The following is a 24,859-nucleotide window of genomic DNA, read 5'->3' on the forward strand; positions in this document are numbered from 1 at the left end:
TGAAAGAGGAATAAAAAATAATTGGCACTTTTACTAAAAAAAAAAAAAAAAAAAAGACAGGAAGAAGAAGGCCTCATTTTGCCAATATATAAGGAGAATGAAAAGACATGTGTCTTCTTGTATATGTAGAGATGAATATAATGATTTGTTTGTTATCTTGCACTAAATTTTCTTTACAGCTATCGCGGTGTCGCACGAATAATTAGCGTAATCGCAGAATATATTCAGACAAAATTTTGTGTGTTAATTTAAATAGTAATTAACGGCGTGTAAAATGCCATCCAGTTTCAAGATTCGCTGACCGTTCACCTTGAATCACTTACGAGATAAATCGATGTTGATTCAACACTCGATTCTAATCCATTTACACTAACCCTACTACTAAATTTTATATGTGCTGCATATTAATAATAATAATAACATTATATATATTGTAATAATAATACATATAATGTTAATAATAATGTGTCAAAATTATTGTGAGCGTTCACGCTTTCGTACCGCTGTTTATTATTTTTAAGTGCATTATATCAATCGATGAATGGAAATATTAATTTCGATGCGTAAGAGGATTATTAACGATCACTGGAATACTATTCGCAGCATCTTTACGCTGCGGTCGATAGAAAGGGCGTGTGGGAGGGGAGCTGCTAAGTGTACCATTACTGTAAAGTTTGGCGTAGTTCTGCCTACGCCGAAAGTTACCTAGACGAAGACGAAGAGAAGGAGCGAGGGAGAAATGCGTGAAGAGAAAGAGAGAGAGCGTGCGATTTAGTCGAGAGCGAGAAAACCGGCTAGAACAAAACGAAGAAAAAGAGCTGGCCTGGCACGGATATAGGAAGAAGCAACGACTATAGTCAGCAACGAAGCGACTGCTTTTCGGTCTCGCGAGTACGCGCTCAGGAATTCATATGCCTCCATTCCTTTCGTGCGCGAGAAGGAAAAATCTCCGTTAAAAATCTCCTAACATGGAATGAGTAGAATCACGATCGATTTAATTATTTGGTATCCAGATTAATTGTAAGCAGAGATCGAGTGGGCAACTTGACTAAATAATCGGCTGTTTTGTTAAATTTTTTTTTTTTTAATACACCGCGAAGTATTTAAACATTTTTGCCGAAGTACATTTATTAAAATTTTTAGATATTCTGTTTCTTATGATTTCACTTATACTTATATACGTATAATTAATCAATAAAACCATTGATTGTTTCTGATCAAAACTAATGTCGAGCCATCGGCGCAACCGGACTTACGCTCGCGAATTCTTGATGTTCTCAATTCGGAGTATTGGTGAATCTCGCGACTCTGCTTTAACGGAAATTTCATTTGAGACTTACTTGCCAAGAAAGTTAAAGACTGAGAGGTTGGAAGACATTTCGGGCGGAGAAGACATCGTCTTCAAATTCATCAAAGAGAATACACTTCTAAAATGTTTTTAGTCTCGAGACACCTGTACAATTACTTTTGAATGTGATTGTTAATTGTTAAGATGTAAGTCTTAATTGGGGAATTTGATGGTGTCAAAACAAAAAAGAAGAGTAATAAAATAAATGCTCGCCTCGAAGATCGAGAAATCTGCGATGAATGCAAGAGAAGTGAATTCATATAAAGAACGATGAAATTTGAATCAAAGTGGATGAGTCTATTCTTCTGGACAAATGCGATAGTATGGGATAGGAGAAGATACTGGTTATTCTTCTTCGCCTCGCTCTCTTTCTCTTTCCCTCTGCTTCTGTCGGTACCGGTTAGGGCTAAATCGATTTCCGAACACGTTGCTTCGAATCGGTAGGATCTAAGCTTGAAAGAAGCTTATAGTACAATCGGATAGAACATGGTATCACTACGAAGCGTGGGCGTGTAGTTGACGACAGCTCGGACCAGAATTAACGCGTATGGTGGTTGCGTGAAACGCGGCGAGTTTGTGATGTGCGATAGAATTAATTATGAATAAAGTTTCAGTCGTCGCGGAATAAGAAAAATGCTTTTTGCGTCGTACAGTTGGACGGTTCGAATAAACGAAAAGATTTCAAAGGCATGATTTTCATGTGTTTTCTATTAGTTGGATTATATTACGATAGGAATAGAAGTTTTAACAATCGCAGTGGGCCAAGTTCCGAAATATACAATAATTCGAAAGCAAAAATATCTAATAATAAAATCGAGGAAGGATCTTAACGAAAGCGGATGAGAACGAAACCTCAAAGCAATATAATGACCTACTAGGAAAAGCTTTGGATGCACCATGGTGCTCGGATTCAATAGGAAACACTACTTCTACGATAAGACGGTCTCCATGTATATTACATCGATTTTATCTTAGGAACCGAGAAAAAGATTTAATAGATAGGGAAGGAGCCGAATGCGCATAATGACTTAATGGGGGGAATGCACTATTCGCGGAAAATTGGGACGAAGTAATTATTTCAAGTTCTGAATATACAACGTTCGCATATATTATAGCGACACGCTGTGAATTTCGTTATTTTAGATATTTCTACTATGCATTTAATATTACCAATAGTAGAAGTTGATTACTTTGCAAAAAATTATAAGCATAGATAAATATATGGCGCAAGGATATTTGGTAATAAAATTCCTTAACATTATCTGTGTATGGAGTGGATTGTATTGGATTGGCATATTAATGATGCATTTATTTGTACCCACAGAAAGGTGTACAAAAGTGCAAATTGCAGAGGTTTCAATCGAAAAAGAAGACGAAGAAAAAGCATAAAATCCGCGATCCTCGGTAGTCGTGACAGAGACGAAAAGGACTTTCACGTCAATCGCACAAATTAATTTATTACACAAACAGACGTACTGAAAGAATGTAAATTGCTGCCAAATTGACGATCTTCAAATGGGATTGACCCTTCGTATGCGCACTTTCCTTGCAATTTTTCACTCTCTCCTTTCCTTTTCTCTCTAGAGTAGTCACTCAGTGATCGCGTTCACGAGCGTCACGTCTGCGTTGAAACCACTACCCAGTTCCGAAGTACGTATTACGAGAATGTGTAACAATGAAGCCGATGGAGCCTTAATGGACGCGAGGGCACATCGAAGGGAGAAGCTTGCGCGAGGACGGTCAGGCTTGAAAAGAAAGAAAGGGCTTCGAGCGCGCGCGTTCTCCGCTCGCGTCTTGCAACCGAGCGGAATAGAACCGAGCGGAACTTGACGTGCTTTCTCTTCGATACTTTCTCGGAGCCGTCGCGTCGTTTCTTCTCTGCGCGACACGACGTGTCGCCTGTTCCCGATGAACCACACACGAGAACTACTTTCGTGCGATTCGTTGCTATTAATTAATAACCTAATTAAATAAATTAATAACGTTACATCCTTCAATTTCGTGTTCATATGTGTGCGCTTTTTTCATATATATATATATATACGATATCGTAAATCGAACGATTTTCATGTTTTCTTAGCATCATGCAATAGAAACGAAACGGCCTTTCATTACGGCAAAGACTTAGTTTAGCGATTGGCAAATGATCCCGTGGACGCAGTTTCGAATATCAATTAGCTGCGGCCAATTCACCAGAGAATCGGGGCGTGAAGCAAGAAAATGGTACATGCACATTTATTCGCTGTGGCCGCGATCTTAGCGTTGCGGCGGCCGGTTTGCGTAAAGTCGAGGCGATAAACGTAAATAAAAGTGAATGGCGGGGAGTATTAAGGAAAAAAAAGAGGATGGAAGATAATAAAGGAAGGATGGAACGTATTATCTCGTCTCACGCGCGGGAATGATACGAGCGGGTAGAATAGCGGGTAAAAGAATAGGAAGGAGAGATGAAGGGAGGGGAGGGGGAAAGAGGGGGGTGGAGAGAGAGAGAGAGAGAGAGAAAGTCTGCGTGTATAAGATGCACTAAAAAAACGGAGACGATGATTGTAGCTACGAGACAAAAAATGAGAATCACCATGTACAATGTGAACGTTTAAACGAGTTCCGATACACTGTAAAGGCAGACGGCGCATTCGTGTATACCGAACGGTAATTAACAGTACAAGAAGAAGAAGAGTTTCTTAACCGGTTCGCCACCGATATGAAAACGAGTTTCTTGGGATTATGTGTATTTTCTCTATGTAACCCTTTATACAGTTTATTGAGGTGATACACGACCTGGTCGTAATGATGTGCAGATTTTTTTACGTTGCGTTGAATTAATGAAGCAATCCAGGATATTTATATACGTTTCCGACCATTGTAAATCTTACGTCAAAGTAATCTCGTTATTATTAATCGTAATATATTCGTTACAACACATCAATACCTCGGGATGATTGTAATCTACGTGAACGAAATTCTGTGACTCCAATACGAAAAATGTCTTACGTTCGCGTAAATACGTACGTCTTTTTACTTCCAGACCTTAGAGTTTGTTTTCAGAATTAAAAATGTGATTTCCGAGACTTTCGCGTATCTTTCATTTGATTTTCCTTTTTTACTTAAAAAAAAGATACAATTTTTAGAAAATGTAATTTTTGAATTATATTACCATGGATGAGTTAATTAAACAGTATTTATCAATCGTTTAAAAGTGAACTAATTAACTTAACTATAAAAAAATATCAAAGTTATCATAACTCAAACAGGATAGTTTGAAGAGAATTTTTGTCAATATTATTCGTCAGAATTCATAATGATAATTTCTTTTAAAGTTGAAAAAACGAAAATACATCTATTATCACTAATACGATCGAGACTAGATTAGACATCAAGTCTAATAATATTTTTATATGTAAATTCTGTAAAAAAAAAGTATATTTTTTAATTATATAAACTGTGTTTCGCTAAGAGATTATCGATATTATTTTATTAGTCAACAATCTTCTGTCAAGTTGAAAAATAGTTTTATCCGTTTTTTGGGAACTTAATTTTTTGAATTGCGTCACTTTGAAATAAGGAAGCGACTTATATTTCGACAGTAGAGATGTTTCGATCAAGTCCAATTAGTCTAAAATGTCTATAGCGTCTGTGGCTATATAATTTTGCTGAAAATGCAAAAGATAAGAAAAAGAAAAGATTAAATAAATCCGACCGTTAGAAGTATAATGATATCGATACTGCACACACACACACACACACACACACACACACACACACGCGCGCGCGCGCGCGCGTCTTACGAAGATATTCATTAGATTATGATTTTCTCACAGCTCAAAATATTGACGTGAAATATCACGCGACTGTGTTTAAGTTATAATTTTTGCAGAGCGTTGTATAATTTTATTAATGTTTAACAAATATACCGAATATGGCATAAATGGACGAAACGGAAATTGTCCATTACTACGTTTAACAAAGTTTCATGCAGAAATGTATTTAGCGTGCTTTACATGTAAGCACAACAAATTGGAGATTAAAGGGACGGAGACGCCGCGAAATATACGGTGGGGACTTTTTTTTCTCTCGCGTGTTCTCGTGGGCATCTCGTTTCGGCATTCGTTACTCAGCGAAAGAAAGTGCATTAATTTCCATCGCTGGACTTTGACGTACGCGAGAGAGATCCACTCCCAGCTATGACGTGAAGCATTTTGACTGTGACTGATGGCGCCTCATTTACCTTGCCGCGCGGTTTCCTGCACACCCGCTATGCGATTCTACACGCGCACGCATTTCTTTTGCTAACGTGCCCTTCCGCCCTTTTTTCCTCGACTTTCGTGTATTTCGCCATGCCAACGCGATAATTTCACGATTACGATAAGACAGCATAAGAAACGTCGGTAAAGTAGCGTTATGGCTCGTTAATGATTTACACAGATCTGAATTCTGGATTTTCTTCGAGAATTCCGAGTGATTTTTTTTTTTTTTTCAGAGATTAGCAGTTTGAGTTCATATTTTATCTTAAATGATTCATCTTTTAAGATCGTCAAATTGATTGTATATCTTGACTTATATTCAATTTTTAAAATAATTACATTGTTAATATCACGTGAAAATAATTATGTTTGAACAAGTAACTTTTAACGAGGGAACTCGGGGAAATTAATTTGGATTTTCACGTATTTACGATTGAAAATGAAAACTCGTATGATCAGACTGCATTTATACAGAAAATAGATGAAAGAGAAATGGTGAAGGTATTCACAAACAGCATAAATCGTGATTTCAAGCTCTTAACTTCTCTAAGAAACCTTTTCGAAGTATTTACAAAGTTTTTGACGAATTTTTACTTTTATTTTAGGAAAAATGTCGACAAAAAGTTATTTCTCATAAATTTTTTATGTTTCCAATGTCAATCCTGAATTTTATATTTTGTATTATAAATGCATTTCAGATAGAAATATTCAAAAATTGATTTAAGATTTTTTTTATTCACGATAAAATATTCTCGAAAATTTCGCCTAGTGAAAAATTTTCTCTCAAACGAACATCTCTAAGAATCTAATCCGAGAGAGTCTTTCACAGAGTACATCCAGAATATTCAAATATGAACTAATAAACGCGAAACTGATAAGTGGCAGCATTAATACATTAATGCGTTCTGATTAAAAGAGACAGCGAAACCTTTTGTAGAAATGACGGATTTCTGCAGAAAAATTGGTTTTTTCCGTGAGGGAAACTTGAGACCCCAGGGGAAAGAGCGAGTCCGTAGCGTGCGGGTGTCGGCGCGGTGACGTCGTTGCGCGAGATGACGTTATCGAATGCAAAAGCCTCCGTTACACGGTTATCGAACACTTTTCACATTTTCCATCGCGCGCATCCGTCACGTCGCTCGCTCGGTCGGTCGGTCGCTCGCTCGCGCTACTGTACTTCTCGTAGGATAAAAATAGAGGCAAATATCGTCGCGGTTGTTCTTCGCCAGGGTGCCCGCAAGCAAGCGCCATTCACGTGAAAAGACGCGAGCGTACGCATCCTTGGCGACCTAACCAAGGCCGCGGATAAGTACAGGTCGGTCTCACACGGATGTTTACGCTAAAACTTACACGCGAGTGCGAGCGTGCAAGGCTATCAGACGTGCGAGAGAAGATCAAGTTCGGCCAAGGTTGAGAACCGTCATGGGAGCCTGGGTAATAAAATGAGGGCCCCTGCTCTCCCCTGGGGGTGGGGCCCCCTCGATAACCCATATTGTACCCCCCATCCCCTCGTTCTTCCCCCCTACGTTCGTCCCTCGCGCCGCCGCCCCTGGCCGTATATACTCCGATCGGCCGGAAGAGTTTTGTCCGGGCTCGTCGCGCCAGAGAGAAATCCTGTCGAATCTATCTACGGGCGAGTCGCGTGCCCGAAATTTCTCAAAAATGGTGGTCGTGCGGCGGGGAATTTTTGCAAATTTTTGATATAGCGCCCGTTCACCTGGCCCACTAACTTGCCTGTGAAAAGGATTTTCGCGAGAAAATCGAGAGGTGGAGCGCGCCGACAATACTTTCACGGCGGCGTATATACACGATCATATACCACCCCTAGTCTCCCCACACCCCCCTAACAACAGTGGGGTGGTACAGTCCCGGCGAAGAACCGACGGGCAACCCCGGCGTATAGTCCGCGCTGCCAGTCGAGACGCGCGAAAAATCACAAAAGTGAAGAATGGACGCGTAGGATGAAAAAGACGGATTTCGATGGTCGATTCGCGACGAACGGGTTTCGAAAAATTAGGAATTGAAACCGGGTACAATTCTATCTTCCATGTTGCAAATACGCGAGAGGATTTTCTACGTTCGTTTACCAGTATAGAAATGTGCGACTGTTAAACGGCACATTGTACAAATATTAATTCATTTACGAAATAGTACTTTTGGCGATAAGGCAACGTTCAAATACACAATTTCATATTGTGTCCACGTAGCACCGTACGTATAATTCCTCCCTCTCTCTTTTTTTTTTTTAGATATTTTGTGAATTTATTTTTGCATATATAATACCCTTCGTAAAGCTACTTTGTAATATAAAATAAATATACATTTTTCCAAATTCTCATAAGACTCGCAGTTAAGTTACATTCATTATCCGTATCAGCTGAGCCCTCAAGAAAATCGCGACGAAGTCTAATATTTTTTTCGTAGAGAGTAAGATCGAGATCTGCGTATTCAGCGCTGGATGCATCTGTATGCAATTTCTGTGTCTCGTCGCGGTTTAACGTGGTGGTGGGTTAAACGTAGGTGTCGGGAGAGTTTTGGGTACTAAATGTGAGATGAGAATCAAAAGGCAGCTGCGTGTAAGTTACAATCGTTGCTTAGCCAGGGAGAATTCGGGGGCAAGGGCGAGAATTTTGGGAGGAGACCGAGGACAGAAGGGGGGTGGGGGCGAAGACACATCGGTCGCGGGCAGTCTCGAGAATGGTCGGTACGGCCGAATCGATGGAAAGAAATTTATTCGTCGCGAGCACTGGCGGCGGGTTTAAAATACGGCGTCGACGTTGAGACGCCGCCACTGCCATTGCCGTCGCCGTCGCCGCCGCCGCCACCGCCGCCTCTCAGGGTAACGCCGCGTCGCGACGCGTTACCTGGTAACACCGTGGAATTACAACGGATTCTTTCTCGTCGCGCCCGGTATGCTGGAATCGGACTGGAATTCGCAGGGACTCTCGATACCGGGCATTTTTTCGACGGCGGGCGACGTCGAGCCGGTGAAAACGCGGCTTCGCGCCGCTACCCGGTTATTACGACGCGCGTCCGAACGGACGGACAAGGACGACTCAGCTCGAGCGTGGTGGACCTCCGCCTTTTTTCCTTCCTCTCTCTCTCTCTCTCTCCCCTGGACAAATTGAATTTAACTCCGCCGCTAATACGGCCGCCCCGAAAAACGCGTGACCTGGACGCGCGAAAATCACGCCGCGATTTATGTCTGTGCCCTTTTTCCTCGCTCGCCGCTTATGGGATTTGCGCCGATTTCTTTCTACCGTGACATTAGAGACGCCATTAATAGCGTAATTCATTTAGATAGGTGCGTGTGAGGGTACTGCATAAAATATCTTCCTTGTTTCAGCAATTTTCGGGATAATTTCAGGGAAAGAGCTATAAATATATATTAAAAATACACAGAGCTGTGCGACATCGTGTATTCTAAATTATTCGTTAACAATGTTAAAAATATATTTTGAATATTATTAACGTTTTAATATTAAAAACATTGCGAAATATGTATGTATAATATCGTATGCCTTTTTTTCACGAGCTTTTTTTTGTCGGCGTGGATTCAAGCGTCGTACTCGTCTGTACTTTTCTGTACGTTACTCCGCGACCATCGCAATTTTCGCTGTTATTAACTTCGGGTGAATGAAAGTATACGGTACGTATGTATGAACGCCACTTTTTGTTATTTCCTTGTCACTCGCGCGTCGTATAGTTTATGACAGGGGGAAGCAATTTTTATTGCGGGAATAATATTGAATTTCGACAGCTCGCCGCGCAGTGAGAACGCAAATGCGAATTTCTTGCACACCTTCGGAGAGGTGGTTTTTTGTTCAAGACGAGAGAATTATCGAACGGAATATGTAGAATCGGATAGAACGGCCAAAATGCGGATTAAATTGCAAAGATATATTATTTCGTATATATCTCACACTGAGAAAACTTTGTGGTCGACAATGAACGGAACCTGCAGCAGATTTGGATCATATCAATCAGAATTCCGGTCATCATAATTGGACATCGGGTTATCTTGACTAGAATTCTGATTGATATGATCAGAATCTGCTGGTTCATTCATTTTCAACCAAAAATTTTTCTCAATATAAGTAGAGCAAACAATAGTCATGATAACGTTAGAATAACCCTAAAATGATTATTTCGATCACGATATATTTTAACATCACTTCGATCGTAATCCGTTGTTCTATTTGGGTATCATACATTACTTATTTGTCGATTGCATGACTTCTCAATTGATATCTAAAGAACTATGTAAGTTAAAAAAAAAATATTGAATTAAATCTTTTTCGTCTCCTTTTTGAATATGTAAAAAAATATATAATATTTTAATAATATATACATTAATACAAACAAATGCAGCAATATTGATCGCTCATTTGTATCTTATATATAAATATTTAAATTAAGTATTTAAAAAATATAGAAAAATGTGATAGAAAACAAAATGTTATTTTCTTTTAGCTTTTCATTTTTAAAAGCAAAAAGTCATGTTAGAAGTGAAACTAACGTGATTAGTATATGAATTACAAAAATGTGTGTGCATTTAGCTGCTCTGTGACGAAATGAACTGTACCGCGACGGTTACTAAGACGGATATGAATGTGTCAACAAATAGAGCGAGTTTTTTAATTTATCGATTTATCAATCGCATTGTGCGCAAATGTAATGTTGTTCAGTAAAAGCTGCATTTGCGCATAATGCGATTGATAAAGCTATTCATCAATCGATGAATTAAAAAACTCGCCAATATATTATTTAATGACGAGAGGTTTTGCATAGAAATCTCAAATTTTTATGGATAGGATAATTTTACTAGACTATTAAAATAATTATGTAAGACCAAATTAGTTATTAAAATGTCCAAACTTGTTATACGCCATTGCTCATAATACTTAACATTTCTATTTTATTTTAGTGAGTCAACAAAATTATTGTTAGATCTGTATCTGTCTAAATTTTTAGATATTTTAGCAAAATTATTCTTTCCAAATTAATATATTTGTGAAATATAATAATTTAGCGGACGATATGTCGGTTTAATGATTAAATGCAAGAAAAAGTATTATGAACAATTAGCGATTTATATTAAAAGTGTTGCATATATTTATAGAAATGTAACGGAAATTTTGATAAATATTGTAGTTTCAATTGAATTTTTCAGACATCTCGTATAAAGTTATAAATTTTCTTGAATTGTCATTTTGAATAATTGTTAATTAATTTTTTTAAATAGGGAATATGAAGTACCGAAGTGCGTTTTATTTTATTATTAGACTTCAACTATAGGCGTTCGATAATATGCGATTCTTACATACTAAAAAATGCACTGGCATCGGAATATTATAAGAAAAACTGTCAGATTCGTATTATGTCGGTCAAAGGTTCGAATGATTAATGAGCAGTTAATTACCGTACTGAAATATGTATGACAAACGCTAAACTTTTGCGAGATTCGACAGTTTTGAGAATCGTGAAGCTAACCGAGAGGCATTAATTATATGACTCGTAAAACTTTCTCGATTTTTCATTCGCGACAAGCTTAAAGTTAATTCGAGGTAAATTCGATTCTCATTCGTTGACAAGTTTAGCACGAACAAGAAAACATTGATTATGAAATTCGTCTGCAAAGTTTGTTATTTTACGTTCATAGAGACTCTTCACGACTGAAGTAATTACCGTATGCATTATTGGGAACATATCGCGTTAGTGTATTCATTTGTGAATGCAAATATCATAAATATATGGAACTAAATTTTTGGCTGAAGCAATAATAAATGAATAATTGAACCAATAAGTGAATATCACAAATAAAAGAAAGAATTTTACATTCGATTGAAGCGGGGCTTGATGTTTAATAATATTCATATATAAATTTTCAATTACATTTTTCAGTTCTATAAACTGTATGCCGATTCGGTTTATTGAACTTAAAACTCAATCATAAAGTGCATAAATTGAAGTTATCTTAAATTATTATTTAACCATAAGTTACATTGATTGTCGATTTAACTTTAATCGGTTTTCGCAGATCTACTATACTTTAAATTAATATATTTTTTCTTAGACTTAACGTTATTGAACAATCTTTTTTGTTTTTATTTTTGAAGGTTAAAATCCGAGAAATGTAATTATATGATATATATGACTTAAAATTATATAAGATTATGAAAAACGTTTATTATAAACGATTTTGTATATAACCGAAGAAAATCCACAGGAATATACCAATTAGAGCTTGGATTAGAGTTAATAATAGTGCTAATAAACATCTTAGAACAAAAAGTTTTAGCAAAAAATATATAAATTTATTCAAAATTATCCGTAAAGTAAAAAACATTTTGTATTTGTATTAGAAACCACTGAAGTCCTTATTAAAATTCTGTATTGAATTTTTAATATATAAAGAAGTGTGTTACTTCTTTACATAATATAATATTTGTGTTACCTTCTAACTTCTATTCATTTTACGTTAAATTAACACAGAAATTTGCATGGACCGTTCGGGTGGCGTGTTAAATTTAACACAAATTTTCTAATTGCAAGATTTATGCGACGTAATATGAAAATTGCACTTATGCCACCTTGTGTAAACGCATATTGCATATATTGCACGTGCACGCCGGAACAGATTACACATATTACACGTGTATATCGAAGCGCATGTCATTCACATTAGACCTATGACAGAATTCATATCGCGTGCGCAAATGCTGATCTCATCGCGTCGCTAGAATGATTTCGTGAAACGTATAGACCCGTGGCGATCGAAACTGCGGCTCGTAACCCCAGAAGGCATTTTTCTTTTCTGGCTGCTTCCCCGCACATTATTGAATATCGCCTATTTGTCGAGCAACGTCTTCTTGCTCGTTCCGCCACACTTATCGCGTCACTGTTTCGCCGACTTTTCCGTCCTATTCTATCTCGGCCTCCCTCCGTCCGGGCCGAAGCGCGCTTGCCAGAAATATCAATTTGCGCGGGAGTGGTAACAGTTTGCTTGATTTGGCACGGCGTAGCTTACGTCCGAAATAAATCTTCGCGAGTGTAGTGTCGGTGCCCGCCCCGGAAACCGATTGTCTATGCGGATTTGACATGAGTAGCGCACTCATTCCAGCTTTGCGGACGATATCTCATTTTCGATTCGCATCTTATTTATCTCCCACTGATCGATACCTCGATTAAATAACAAACACGTTTAATGCGTTTTCTATGCGCTATAAAAAACTACTTAGTCCCATATTTGATCGGTCTCCTTAAACTTGCTGAGACCATAAGACGGGACTGTCATTATGCTAAGGCTGTGTTTATCCTTCGATGTAAAATTAAAAGCTGCTCATTGACAAGCGCGCGACAGTAGAAGTGCATAATAAATTAAAACGGCAAATACAGTAATTGTTATTGCGACAATGAGTGTTCTGTCGTGTGAAAGTAAACGTGTTTAGAAAACAATTCACGTCGTAGCGTGTGTCGATATTTTGGAATGTATTACAGCAATGTCGTTAGATATTTTGTTTCAGAAGAATTTCTTATACTGCCTTTCCAATACTTTTCATACTTTTTTTTATACGTGTATTTATTTAATTTAATTATCACATACAATTCTTCTTCTAGAATTACTAAAGTAAATTAATTTTTAAGTTTCATCGACGAGACATAGATATTGACATAGTGATAGTGAAAAATTAGAGAAATATAATTCTACACAAAATAATTACAAAGTGATATATCACCGGAAATAACGAGACATTTATAAATTGTTTACTTTTTGTCTTTTTTTTTAGATTTTATTGTAAAAAATAAGATATGGAATGCTCATTTCGATCTATAGTGTTATTGCACTTCGGAAATGCAAATCATTTGCAAAACGACATCGCTAAATTTTCATATATGAAATATTGGAGAAATACCGTTTTATTAACATAAGACAACTATATTTATGGAATATATTTTATGACAAATATAAAAAAAACAATACAAGTAAGTGAAGAAGGTCTTATTTGGTCAAAGTGAATCTTGAAGCTTAATTCTTTTAAATTTTGTAATTCTTAATTTTTTATACGAACTGCGTACCGATTATTTATTTGAAATGCAGTTATACACTGAAACTAAAATACGCAATATTACAAATTAAATTAACAAGCAATTTAATAATACTGATATTAATAAGCATCTTAAAACTATACAGAATTGATCTGAATATAATAATGTTGTTTTATGCAATCAATATTAAGTGAAATAAACCTGAAATGTGTACTTTAAACAAATAAAAATGTGTTTAAATAAATATAATAAAAGAGAAGATGTCACATTCGGCCAAAGCGGATCTTGATACTTAGGAATATTTATATGTGAATATACCTACAAATACAATTAGCAGTTCTATAGACTGCGCGAGAATTCAGTTTGTCGGACTTGGAACATAATCATGAACTGAAATAATAATTAAATTAATCGATTGTCGATTAATAATAATGCAACTATTATCTATAAAATCTTGTAAATAATTTATTACGAGAAATATCACCTCAGGGATTCGAATTTGGATTTCTCGAATTCGTCTTCCTAATTCAATTGAGAAATTTTATGATATTAATCGCAAAGCCAATAAATATGGAAGAATCTTTTTCAAGCGACACGAGATAAACAATATTATTTCATACAAATCGCACACAAAATGTACAATTAAATTAGATTGGATCGCTTCGTTTTTATAAAGCTTGTCAGACTACTCATTTGAAATTGAGAATTGTGAATTCAAGATTAAAATTTGACCAATCGGATAATTTCATTTTTTAATTGGTTTAATTTTAATTGATTGATTTCTAATCTACAATTTGTAATTCTCAATCTCCAATGCGTAGTCTGATAAGGGCTCAAGATTTATCAAACGAACAATCTCAGTCGATCATGGAGCAATTCACGATGCCCGCAGCCTTCCCCGAAATCATGGTCGTTACAAAAGCGACTGATGACGGCGGTTTTTCACGTGTAAGAAAAGCCGACGAGAGACCACACGCGGGAAAATAATAACAAGAGCAGTGCCTGCGGGGTTTGGTGGACCAGGCAGAGAGACGAAGGGAGATAGTGGTGGATGCATAATTGAATGAAAGCGTGGCGAACAGAGCCAAGGGGTAGTTCCTACGACTGGGAGGGGGTGGAATGCTATAATTTCAAGCCAGACAGTCATGCGTTATTCAGCGTTGAGGTACAAGCCCTCGTTCTCTCTTTCTCTCCTTCATCTTTACATTTTCTATATGATTCTCTGAAGGGGAGAAAGTACTTCCTCTTCTCTCCTTTTCATTTTGTTGCACTTCGAGATCTTTATTCTTTGCCTAATTCTTAATCGTTTGTTCGTTACCCATTAATGTTTCCGATTCGTAACTTGTGAAGTAAACCGAAGTGATGATGATCAATCATATAGTGATGTCAATTTATGTACGTCAAAGACAATTAAGTTCGCAAAATCCTTATATCATTCAAACTATTTTCTATTTATTTTATTCAGGATAGTGACAACACCTGGTGGGAGTCCTTCGCGGGCGAATTCTTCGAAGAAGACGCCACCCTCACCCTCCATGTCTGTTTAGAAGATGGACCGAAGAGATATTGTGAGTATTACCTATTATTTGATTCCATTTTATATCTTTCGTGCGCGAATTCGGAAAAAACGTTTAAAAATTTATTATATGTAATAAAAAATAGGCAGGACCCGACTATTATATTTTATTTCTTTCCAATATCACACACTGTACGGAATTTTATTTTTAACTAATAAGAAAGGAATTGGTTTCTTTCTGCTCGTAATCATATCTAACCCTAAAGAATCTGTGTTATACTATGAATAATGCACGGAAAGAACGTGACGTTTTTTTTTTGTTCAAGTATTTATAAATTTAATCTGCTAGTATTGATCTGAAAACAATTTTGTTAAACTATCAAGATAATTATATGAGACGCTCAAGCTTAGTGCTAAAATATCAAAATTTTTCAGCATTGCTCATTATGCTCGAGTTTTCTACGTAATTATTTTGATGATCCAACAAAATTACTTCCAGGTCTGTATCTAGTTAAATTTTTAGGGTTTTTTTTTAGCAGAATCGTTCTTCTGTGTGTGAATAATACAGTAGACGAGTGAGGTATCTTTATTTTCATGAAAGGGAAGGAAATTGCAAAAAGGAAAGGTTGAACTGCAAGCAAAATATGTTTTTTTTAGAAGCAAAATGATAAACTGTGGAGTTTCTATATCATGTGTATATATATATATATATATATATATGTGTGTGTATGTATACATGTTTATATTCATCTGCGTTTGATGCAGTCGATTTTCTTCAGATAATTTCCGCGAAATAATTCCTTATATCTTTGCGGTATCACGGTTCACACATTGTCACTGATACTTAATCGTCGCCAAGCTCGTGCGGTACCACACCTCTGTTCTAAATAATGACGTGCCACCGCGCGGCAATCTTGCAGTCGGTGGATTTTAATGTCTGTTCCGCACCACCGTCTCGAAAATATACGACGACAATGTGATTACATGTCGTGTGAATGCATGTCGTCGTCATCCGGGTATAAATGACAGGGCATCTGCGCGGTAAGATGCGTTAGAACTACCGAACGAGTTCGATGATGCAAAATGCGTTTTGCAATTAAGAGAAAAAAAAAAGATATTTTTCATTTGTGTGTTTGTCCGCTAATGTTACGTTTTGATTTATATTTACGTTGCTTCTTAATAAAATTTTACTTGGTCTCCGTGACGGTTTATTATAAAATTAAACACTTTTGAAAATTATTATAGACGCCACAGTTTGTTGTAGAATTAAACACTGAAATTTAAATGTGACAGTTTGCTTTATTTAGCTATTCGCGAAGATATCAATTTTGCAGAGGTGCATGTTTCGCGGTGAATATTGTGCCCAACATAGAGCAACATCGACCGATTTAAGATAGAGCTGTCGATCTTAATTGTCGTTTTGCTTTTCTCGCAACATGTTCGTTGTATTTGTTTCTGATGGTTTCCATCTTCATCCTTTCAGCGATAGGAAGGACGTTAATACCCAGGTACTTCCGTTCGATATTCGATGGTGGAGTGACGGAACTTTACTATACTTTGAGGAATCAGAAGGAATCGTTTCACAACACTAGCATAACGCTGGACTGTGATCAGTGCACAATGGTAACGCAGTATGGAAAGCCGATGTACACTAAGGTACGAACATTCTGTAGATTTTATTGCACTTACAGTAAAGAATTATACATTTCAGATTGTCCATGCATTTATGTTGAGTTAAACGAAAATAACTAGACTGATGGAAATATAAAAAAAAAAAATAGTCGTGACATAATATACAGATGACCAAAAAAATTTATACAAAGTATACTTTTAGTATATAGAGATTATGTCACTACAAAAACTGCTGAGTGTTGATATCTTGAATTGACACAATTAGAAAAGTCAATTGTCCTTTTCTTTAAAAAAAAAAAAAAAAAAAAAAAAAAAATAAAAAAAAAAAACAAAAAAAAAAAAAATACATATTTAATAAAGCCCGGGGAAAAAAAAAAAAAAAAAAAAAAAAAGAAGATATCATAAAGATAGGAAGGATTAAAGTTTAATTGGATCTCCGTAATTTCTGTAAAACTGTTTCCTAGTAGGAAGCTTAAGTCCCGCAAACTCTCTTCGACGAAATCAAGCGCCCTCGAAATAGTCGAAGCGAATATTGTCATCCAAAAACTTATTTTAGGTGTTAACGGAGGGTAGGTTAATATTGGAGTTCACCTTCGACGATCTCATGAGGATAAAGTCGTGGCATATGTCGGTGAGGACGCATCGGGAGCTGGTACCGAGGAGCGTTGTCAGTATGCAGCAGGATCCGACGATGCTTGAGCAGATTAGCAAAAACATCACCAGGCAGGGCATGTCCAACTTCACTCTCAACTACCTTAGAGTACGTATTTTCCGTATTACATGCTGTCTTAATTTTACGTTGATGCGTCAGTGTCACATTGACCACATTTTAATTGAATTGAAATTTTCTCGTTTTGTTAATCCGAGAATAATCACCTAATTTTTTTTTACCATCACCTATGGTCTTCACATTCCAAAAAAAAAAATCGTTAACAAAGCGATTGAGTTCAAAAGACAAAAATAAATAAAAGGTATAAACTATGTTTTTTTTTTAGTTTCGTACAAATGAATGCGAAAACTTCTAAAAAAACAGTCATTTAGACCACAAATTTGGAGTAAAACAAAAATAAATATGACATAATTACACACTCATTTAGTGATAAAGGTGTGCGAATCATTGTACGTGCCAAAACACGAGGAAGTGCTATTTTGTTGTATGTTGAGTTATAACGGAAAAAAATATCGATCGTGGACACGATAGTTAGAAAATTATTGCAGCAAGGTGTGTCGGTGCGGAGCTAGATCGGAACACGGCGTATTCCTGCCTTCTCGAAAGTATCTCCGGCTATCCGGGTTACGAACCACCTTCTTTCCGCGCTCGGAAGCGCTTTCACCGGGGGAAGGGGACGGCGTGCATTCCGCGTGTATCGTCTCGAGTCAGTTGAAAAGACCGTCGATTGTTACGTCGGGAAAGTCCTCGCCCATTGTTGAACTGGTACACTATGTTTGAAAACGCGTAGGAACCGTCTCGAATAATTTCTCCACACAGGTGAAGACGCCTCGACGACGAAAATGGGCTTCAGTTGATTTATAGATAGATGAATATATCGCGCAAAACTCCAGTCGTTCTTTAAAATGATAGTTATGTTATTCACCTTTTATACTTGCCACGTAACATGATGTAACAATATCATTCACATAAAAATGCGTAAAACGTAAATATAGTTCCCGGATTAAAAATACGTACAAAACGAATCGACAAAAATTGAAAACGTACATATTTTCTGTGAATTTTCAAAGAAGTTGTTTTGTTTAATTTGCATTAAATATGTCAGAATAGAAACATCTAGGAACCATCTAAATTTTTTGTTATATATTTGCTCGTACATTTACGTTTAATCCTCCGGAGCTGACCTGTCAGTCTGTTGAGAGAAAGAGATCCCACCCAATTATAAATCTCTGTTAAAAATGTCAAGCCATTCTGTATGTTATCTGCAAGTTTGCATTATTTTTGAAATAAACTTAGTTATTATAAAAAAGAAATTCATTTTTTTAATATTAGTTATATTATTTTGGTTCATCGAAATTAATTCCTTTTAATTAACATAAATTAAATAAAATATTAGCACTAAGACTCGTCTTGACTGAATATAGCTCTCTTTACTCATTTGTATTGAACATTTCTCGTCCATTTTTACTTATATTAAATGGATTTTACTGACACAGTAATTACAGACACACATCAACTCTAGAAAGTTAAAAAGAATTTTGAACGCTATTAAAATTAAACTTGTAACTTAACTTACTAACTTTTTGTCAAGATTGAACTATACGACAGATTTTTTTTTTTTTACAGTTATGCGTGATTTTGGAACCAATGCAAGAACTGATGTCGAGGCACAAGGCGTATGCGTTATCACCCCGCGATTGTCTGAAGACTACCTTGTTCCAGAAATGGCAGAGGATAGTTGCCCCGCCGGGTAAGAGAGGTAGACGAACAGTTGCTTTACATGAGAAGCACCAGCCAGTGAAGCCGAACGGCCATTCGATCCTAATAGACAACGTGAAATTGATTTTTGCTATCCGCGGAACGACGCACTGTTCGCTGTCGTTGATTTTTTTTACCGCTTTGTCGTGATTCTTGGTTCCACCGGTTTTTTCTTATTGAATGTGAAACTTGATGATTTTATTCAAAATCTTCTAGCAATTAGATGCATTTTTCTTATATTAATTTTTTCTATTCAGTCCTACGCTACTTGCTTCATTGATCAAACTTAATTCAACATTTGAATCATTTTATGAAGTTATTTAAGGCATTACTATGTCCAAAATTTCGATTTTCTTTTAATTTTAGAGATTACATTAACTGATAGCAATAATTCGCTTATTTCGTGATTATTTGCGAAACATGGCTTTTAGCATCAGCTTATCGCCCGCCTTTATCGTGCTTGTGCGTGCACCGCGTTTTCCATTTCACTTGCGATTTTGTACAGCTCAAATATATCTATCTGATGTTCATTTAAACTTGATAAAACTGTGGAACCAAGCGCATATAACACCAAATAATATGTTGCCAAACGTGTTTCTCTGTAAACATCGCTTGAGAGTGCAAAGTAGCTCGTGGGAGAAAGATAGAAATAAACTTGACACATATCTATGTGTTTGTTTGTCTATCAATGCATGCTTGTGCTTGTGCGTGTCAGAGACCTTTGATAATGAGAAAGGTCCACAGCTGGGTAGTGCTCTTAAGTTTATCAGTGTGTAGCTACACACGCGGCCGAACGTGGCCAACGAATACGCTCAGCGTTGTGCTCACGACAATTTCTTTCTTTTCTAGAGTCTCAGCGACCGGCCAGCAAAAGAAGAAAGCGGAAGGGCAGCACATCCGGACCAGGCAACAATGCACCTCCTGCGCCTAGCAAGAAACGATCACCAGGGCCAAATTTTTCTCTAGCATCGCAGGTAAATTTTTGGATTTGTTCTCTCAACGAAACAGCACATCGTCGGTCGTGCAACGTCGTCAAGAAACAGACGCTAACTAAATGTTTTTTTTGTTTACTTTATTGTAGGATGTGATGGTCGTGGGTGAACCTTCTTTAATGGGCGGTGAATTTGGGGACGAGGACGAGCGGTTAATTACAAGGTTGGAAAATACGCAGTACGATGGCACAAATAATCTAGATCCTCATAGTCATGATGCATCCGGTGGACCACCGCCACATCCTCATCAGTTCCACTCGGAACCAACACCGGGTAATTCCTGGCCGCCAGATCGTGGTCCTGGTCCACCACAGGGAGGTCCTGGCAATCAGGTAATCATTTTTCTACAGCAAAATAAAACTTTTCGATTAAAAAATGTGCCTACACGCGCATAATTTTTGAAGAGCTATAGATATGCAACAAGTTAAAAATTTTGTTAAATTAGTTGAACTAATTTATGAAAACAACTGATATCAGATATTGAAACAATTACTTGAGTTCTGAATTTGGAGATTGGTGTCATTATTCGGTTGATATCTCGGAAAAACCAATACTAAAGATGCTCGACTCAACAGAAGATTAAAGAAAAGAAAAATAAAGTTTAAAGAAAAGGTATTGACTTTAGAATACTATTCAGAGCGCGTCATGTATAAATAATGTGACTCTAATGTTATATCTCGCATGTGTGTGTGTATGTACTACTCCAGGGAGTCCAAGGTGGTCAAGCGGGCGCGGCTGCAGGTGTACAGGGAACGCAGGACGCCAGTCAACAGCAGCAAGACAAGAAGAGCCCCGCGGTGAGCCAGTGAGGCCAGGAGTCCCCGCGCCCCCCCACCAGGGGGCGACGGGGGCGCAGGCCCAAGAACGTGGCTCCCTAGCGGGGCGAGAATCCTAGCCTCCCCACTGCCGCCGCCTATTTGGCCTCCGCGGCCGGCTCTATGACTGGCAGGTTGTCGTCGCACGTCGGCATGCTTCCGACGCTGGCCTGCCAGCCCGGCTTGCCAGCAGCAGCACCACCGGGCCATCATCATCCGGAGCAGCATCCGCAGTTGGGTCACGTGGCCGCCGCCGCCGCCGCCGCCGCCGCTGCCGCCGCCTCGATGGGCATGGAGTCCTCGGAACTGATGGCGGTGGCTCATTACCAGGCGCAACAGCTGCAACGGCAGTTGTTGGCCGAGCAGTCAGGTCCAGGTACCACGATGCTGCCGCCTACGTCTGCTCAGCCTACTGGTGGAGGCTTGATGCAGTCGCAGGGACTCCAAGGGCAGCAGCCGGGCCAACTTCATCCAGGCCAGGACCCGTTACAGAGCTTAGTGCAGCAATTACTCTGTCTACAACAGATAGAGTATTTCCTCGCGCAGCGCGGTCACAAATGATTACACTTTAATATCATAACCATAATAGGGATTATTTCGTGCGGGAGAATGAAATGATCGGACCAGATAACAACGTTTGGGACTCGATGCGAGCAGAAAACGTGTTTGTGCCGGTGCAAAAGTGTTCTGATTCGCCGATAGGTAAATTTCGCGCTAAATCATTGTATGACCCGCTGACGTTGATAATGCTGCGATGCTGTCGAAAATGAAGACGAGGATGGATAATACATGGCGGCATCTGTTCGAGTTCGTATGGTTTTTCTAATTCTCGAACGGAGGGGAGGTAGCGCGGTGTCTACGAATTCACCACGACGATATGCGGGAAGATTGCGGACAAACTGAATGACGGAAGCGGCAGATAGGAAAGAAGAAGAACCAGCAGTTGTACCCGTTTATTCGTGGATCGCTCTATCGCTACAGGGCACCGTGCGGACGGACGGCTATCTCTGAAGTAGAGGAGATCAAGTGTTTTTAGCGTGTGATAAAAACTTTATGTCAAAAATTATGTTAATAATGAAAAGTAGAACGATGTGACTAAAGGGGAAGTAAAGAATCACTTACGGATGAAGAAGATGAAGAAGTGAGAAAAAAGAATGTTAATGCCACGCGCGTCAGAGACGATTGTCCGCTCTGGTGCGATCTGTGAATGAATCTCTATCCGTCAACAGTATTGATATAATTAATAAAGTAAATAAATATATATAAAATATTGTAAGAACTATATCGTAAGTACGTATTTGTGCAAACGTCAGTGTGCAAGTTAGATAGAATGAGTGGTGTGATAATAGTTCGGGGTATATGAGAAAGAGAGAAAACGAAAATGAATGTAGAGGATGTGAGTGAGTAAATGGAAACAGAGAAAGAATGAGGAAGAAAAAGCGATAGAGTCACCTTCGACTCAAAAGATTTTTAAGCGCGGGGACCGACCGAATGTCAATGCATTGCCTCGTTGATTGTCCCGAGGTCTCGTAGAATTTTATCCTTTATTACTACTATATATAATAATTATTTGACGAACCACGAAAAGCGTAAGAATATTTTGCACTCTAAATATGTAAGAAAGACTTCGTTCCAAAGGTTCAACATGGTATATATAACATAAATGTAAAGCTTTCTCAAAAGCAAGACAAGACACGGAATCAATCCCCACGGTGCAGGAAAAAAATTGTAAAAGCATTTTTAACATTCGTGTAAACAAGCCTCGTATTTTATGTTTAGAATACATTGCGGTACGACACGTAGCACAGCACGTACCCACGTCACACGAATTATATATGTGAATTCTAACTTTATATATCTACGTGAATACTTTATGTTCACTAATCTAATTGTGTTTTGATCTTTTAAGAGAGATTCTTTTCAACGGAAACATTAGGATTTTATTCGATACATAAGTTATGCGCGTGGTGATTCGATATTTCATGCAATGTATTGTCAGATGAAAGCACATAAATGCACACACGCGAACACGTACAATATATATATACACGTAAATCTGAATCAAGTTCCTTGCGTGTTACGTTTAAACATCATATATATATGTTCCTCATTTTGTTTATATACGTCACATATGTTCCTATTTTTATATTGCTCTTTGTGATTCGTTATGTTCCCTTTTTTTTAGCATTCTGATAATTTTTATAACATTTTTAAAGACAAAGTTTTTATTCAAATTATTGACTATATATATTATTCGACAATTGATGTTCTCTTCGAGCTTTGTGAATAACCTATTATTTTATTTATCGTTGTGACTCATCATTGTAGATAATATAATTCGTTCCAAGATGAATTAAAAAAAAATTTAAGTTTTAAAATGTAATACGCAGATCTTGTATTTTCGTATATTATAATATTTCTGATATATTATATATATATTCTATAAAGAGTTTGCTTTGACGAAATTCGAAGTTATACATGCGATGATACAAGTAAATAATAATGTAGTAGTAACTAAATTAGTAAATAGATATATAATCTGAATAATATTTCGAAATTATTTTACTGTGCATCCATCCATTTACATTTACGCTGTTTTTTGTTTCAATTGCGTAATCCTTCCATTACATTTATATCTATAAAATACAAAGTTTTTTTCTACGATATAAATGGAATTTTACAGTCTTATGCCTCTTGTATTATATGAACAATACTCTGAAACTTTCAAGATTACAAGTAAATCAATATCTATTGCATAAAATCGAAAATTCTTTATTCATATATTTGGTTAATAATAGTATCAACGATATTAATAATAGTAAAAAAAATTAATATGTCACATTAAAATAGCCGTTCGGATGATGATTAATTTGTGTAAATGTGAAAATAGTTATTTAAAAAGATGGTAGCCATACTTTTATTTTGCTATAAAACCATAAAAAACCATCAATTCTGAAAGATTTATAACTTAAGTATAAAATTATAAATCTTTTATTGATACGCGCACTAAATATAATCATAAGAATAAGAATGGGAAAACTACAATGTATTCTGGTGTTACATCATAAAATTAAACTGTGTTCCAACAAGTATTTTATACAATGGAACACAGTGTAATCCTAGCTGGAAATCGGTCATAAAGAGTTCTTTAATGAAACTCATTCATAGTCGATAACTGTTTACATCTAGTTACTATTTCATATATATTAGAGCTCTAACTCCGTCATTAATCGCATGCGTAACTTCGTATCTTTCTCATGCATCGAAATGTAAGAAAGGGGAACATCGTTTAGTTGTAATTACTATACACATCACACGCGCGAATTGCGATTTGTCGGTGTTTTCCCGCGTGACTAATATCTTCGCTTAAGCACGACGTAGGTACGAGCTCTGCTTCGATTTCGGAATGCAAGCTCTTTGCATATGACATAACACACAATACACACAAATACATAGATGCAAACACATAAGTAATTTGCGTGTCACAAATCGCTCTCGCAAATACTCTATGTCGATGTAGATCGCGAAACGCACTCGCGGATTGTCGCGCGCCGTTTCCACATTGTTGTCATTGATCGATTTATAACAGAATCGCGCCGTCGCGGCCAAAGAAGTTTTTAGCTTTCTGTTCCTTCTGTTGTACGAAGCTTAAGCCGAATTACGTTTTGTTCTGTTACTGTTTGTTTGACAATCTCCAAAGAACGGAGAACAAACGGCGTTTTGTGGCTGCGGGATCGAACGGATTAAAGTTTTGTCCGACGTTCATCGGATTTCATCGAAGGAACAGCAAGGGAGAGAAAGATAGTTACGACGGCATATATAGATATATATATATATATATATA

General features: G+C 37.3%; 1 protein-coding gene across 4 annotated transcripts in view; it reads left to right on the plus strand.

Annotated features, from left to right (window-relative positions):
* LOC108779352 (LIM domain-binding protein 2) overlaps positions 1-23,041 on the plus strand; it is a 92,461-nt gene extending 69,420 nt beyond the window's left edge. Inside the window, exons 3-10 of one of the 4 annotated variants that reach the window (XR_001940872.1) lie at positions 15,098-15,200; positions 16,632-16,804; positions 17,337-17,540; positions 19,077-19,209; positions 20,058-20,182; positions 20,290-20,532; positions 20,678-20,812; positions 20,908-20,976. Coding sequence is in view for 3 of the 4 variants with exons in the window: in XM_018546765.1 (XP_018402267.1) it covers positions 15,098-15,200; positions 16,632-16,804; positions 17,337-17,540; positions 19,077-19,209; positions 20,058-20,182; positions 20,290-20,532; positions 20,908-20,997; positions 21,079-21,576 (1,569 nt within the window). In the remaining variant the exon portion in view is untranslated. Of the gene's footprint in view, positions 1-15,097; positions 15,201-16,631; positions 16,805-17,336; positions 17,541-19,076; positions 19,210-20,057; positions 20,183-20,289; positions 20,533-20,677; positions 20,813-20,907 lie in introns of all 4 variants that reach the window. The other 3 variants (XM_018546765.1, XM_018546753.1, XM_018546758.1) reach the window with 3 other exon arrangements.
* Positions 23,042-24,859: the final 1,818 nt, after the last annotated feature.

The sequence above is a fragment of the Cyphomyrmex costatus genome, unplaced genomic scaffold, assembly GCF_001594065.2.
Source record: "Cyphomyrmex costatus isolate MS0001 unplaced genomic scaffold, Ccosl1.0 scaffold120, whole genome shotgun sequence".
NCBI lineage: Eukaryota > Metazoa > Arthropoda > Insecta > Hymenoptera > Formicidae > Cyphomyrmex > Cyphomyrmex costatus.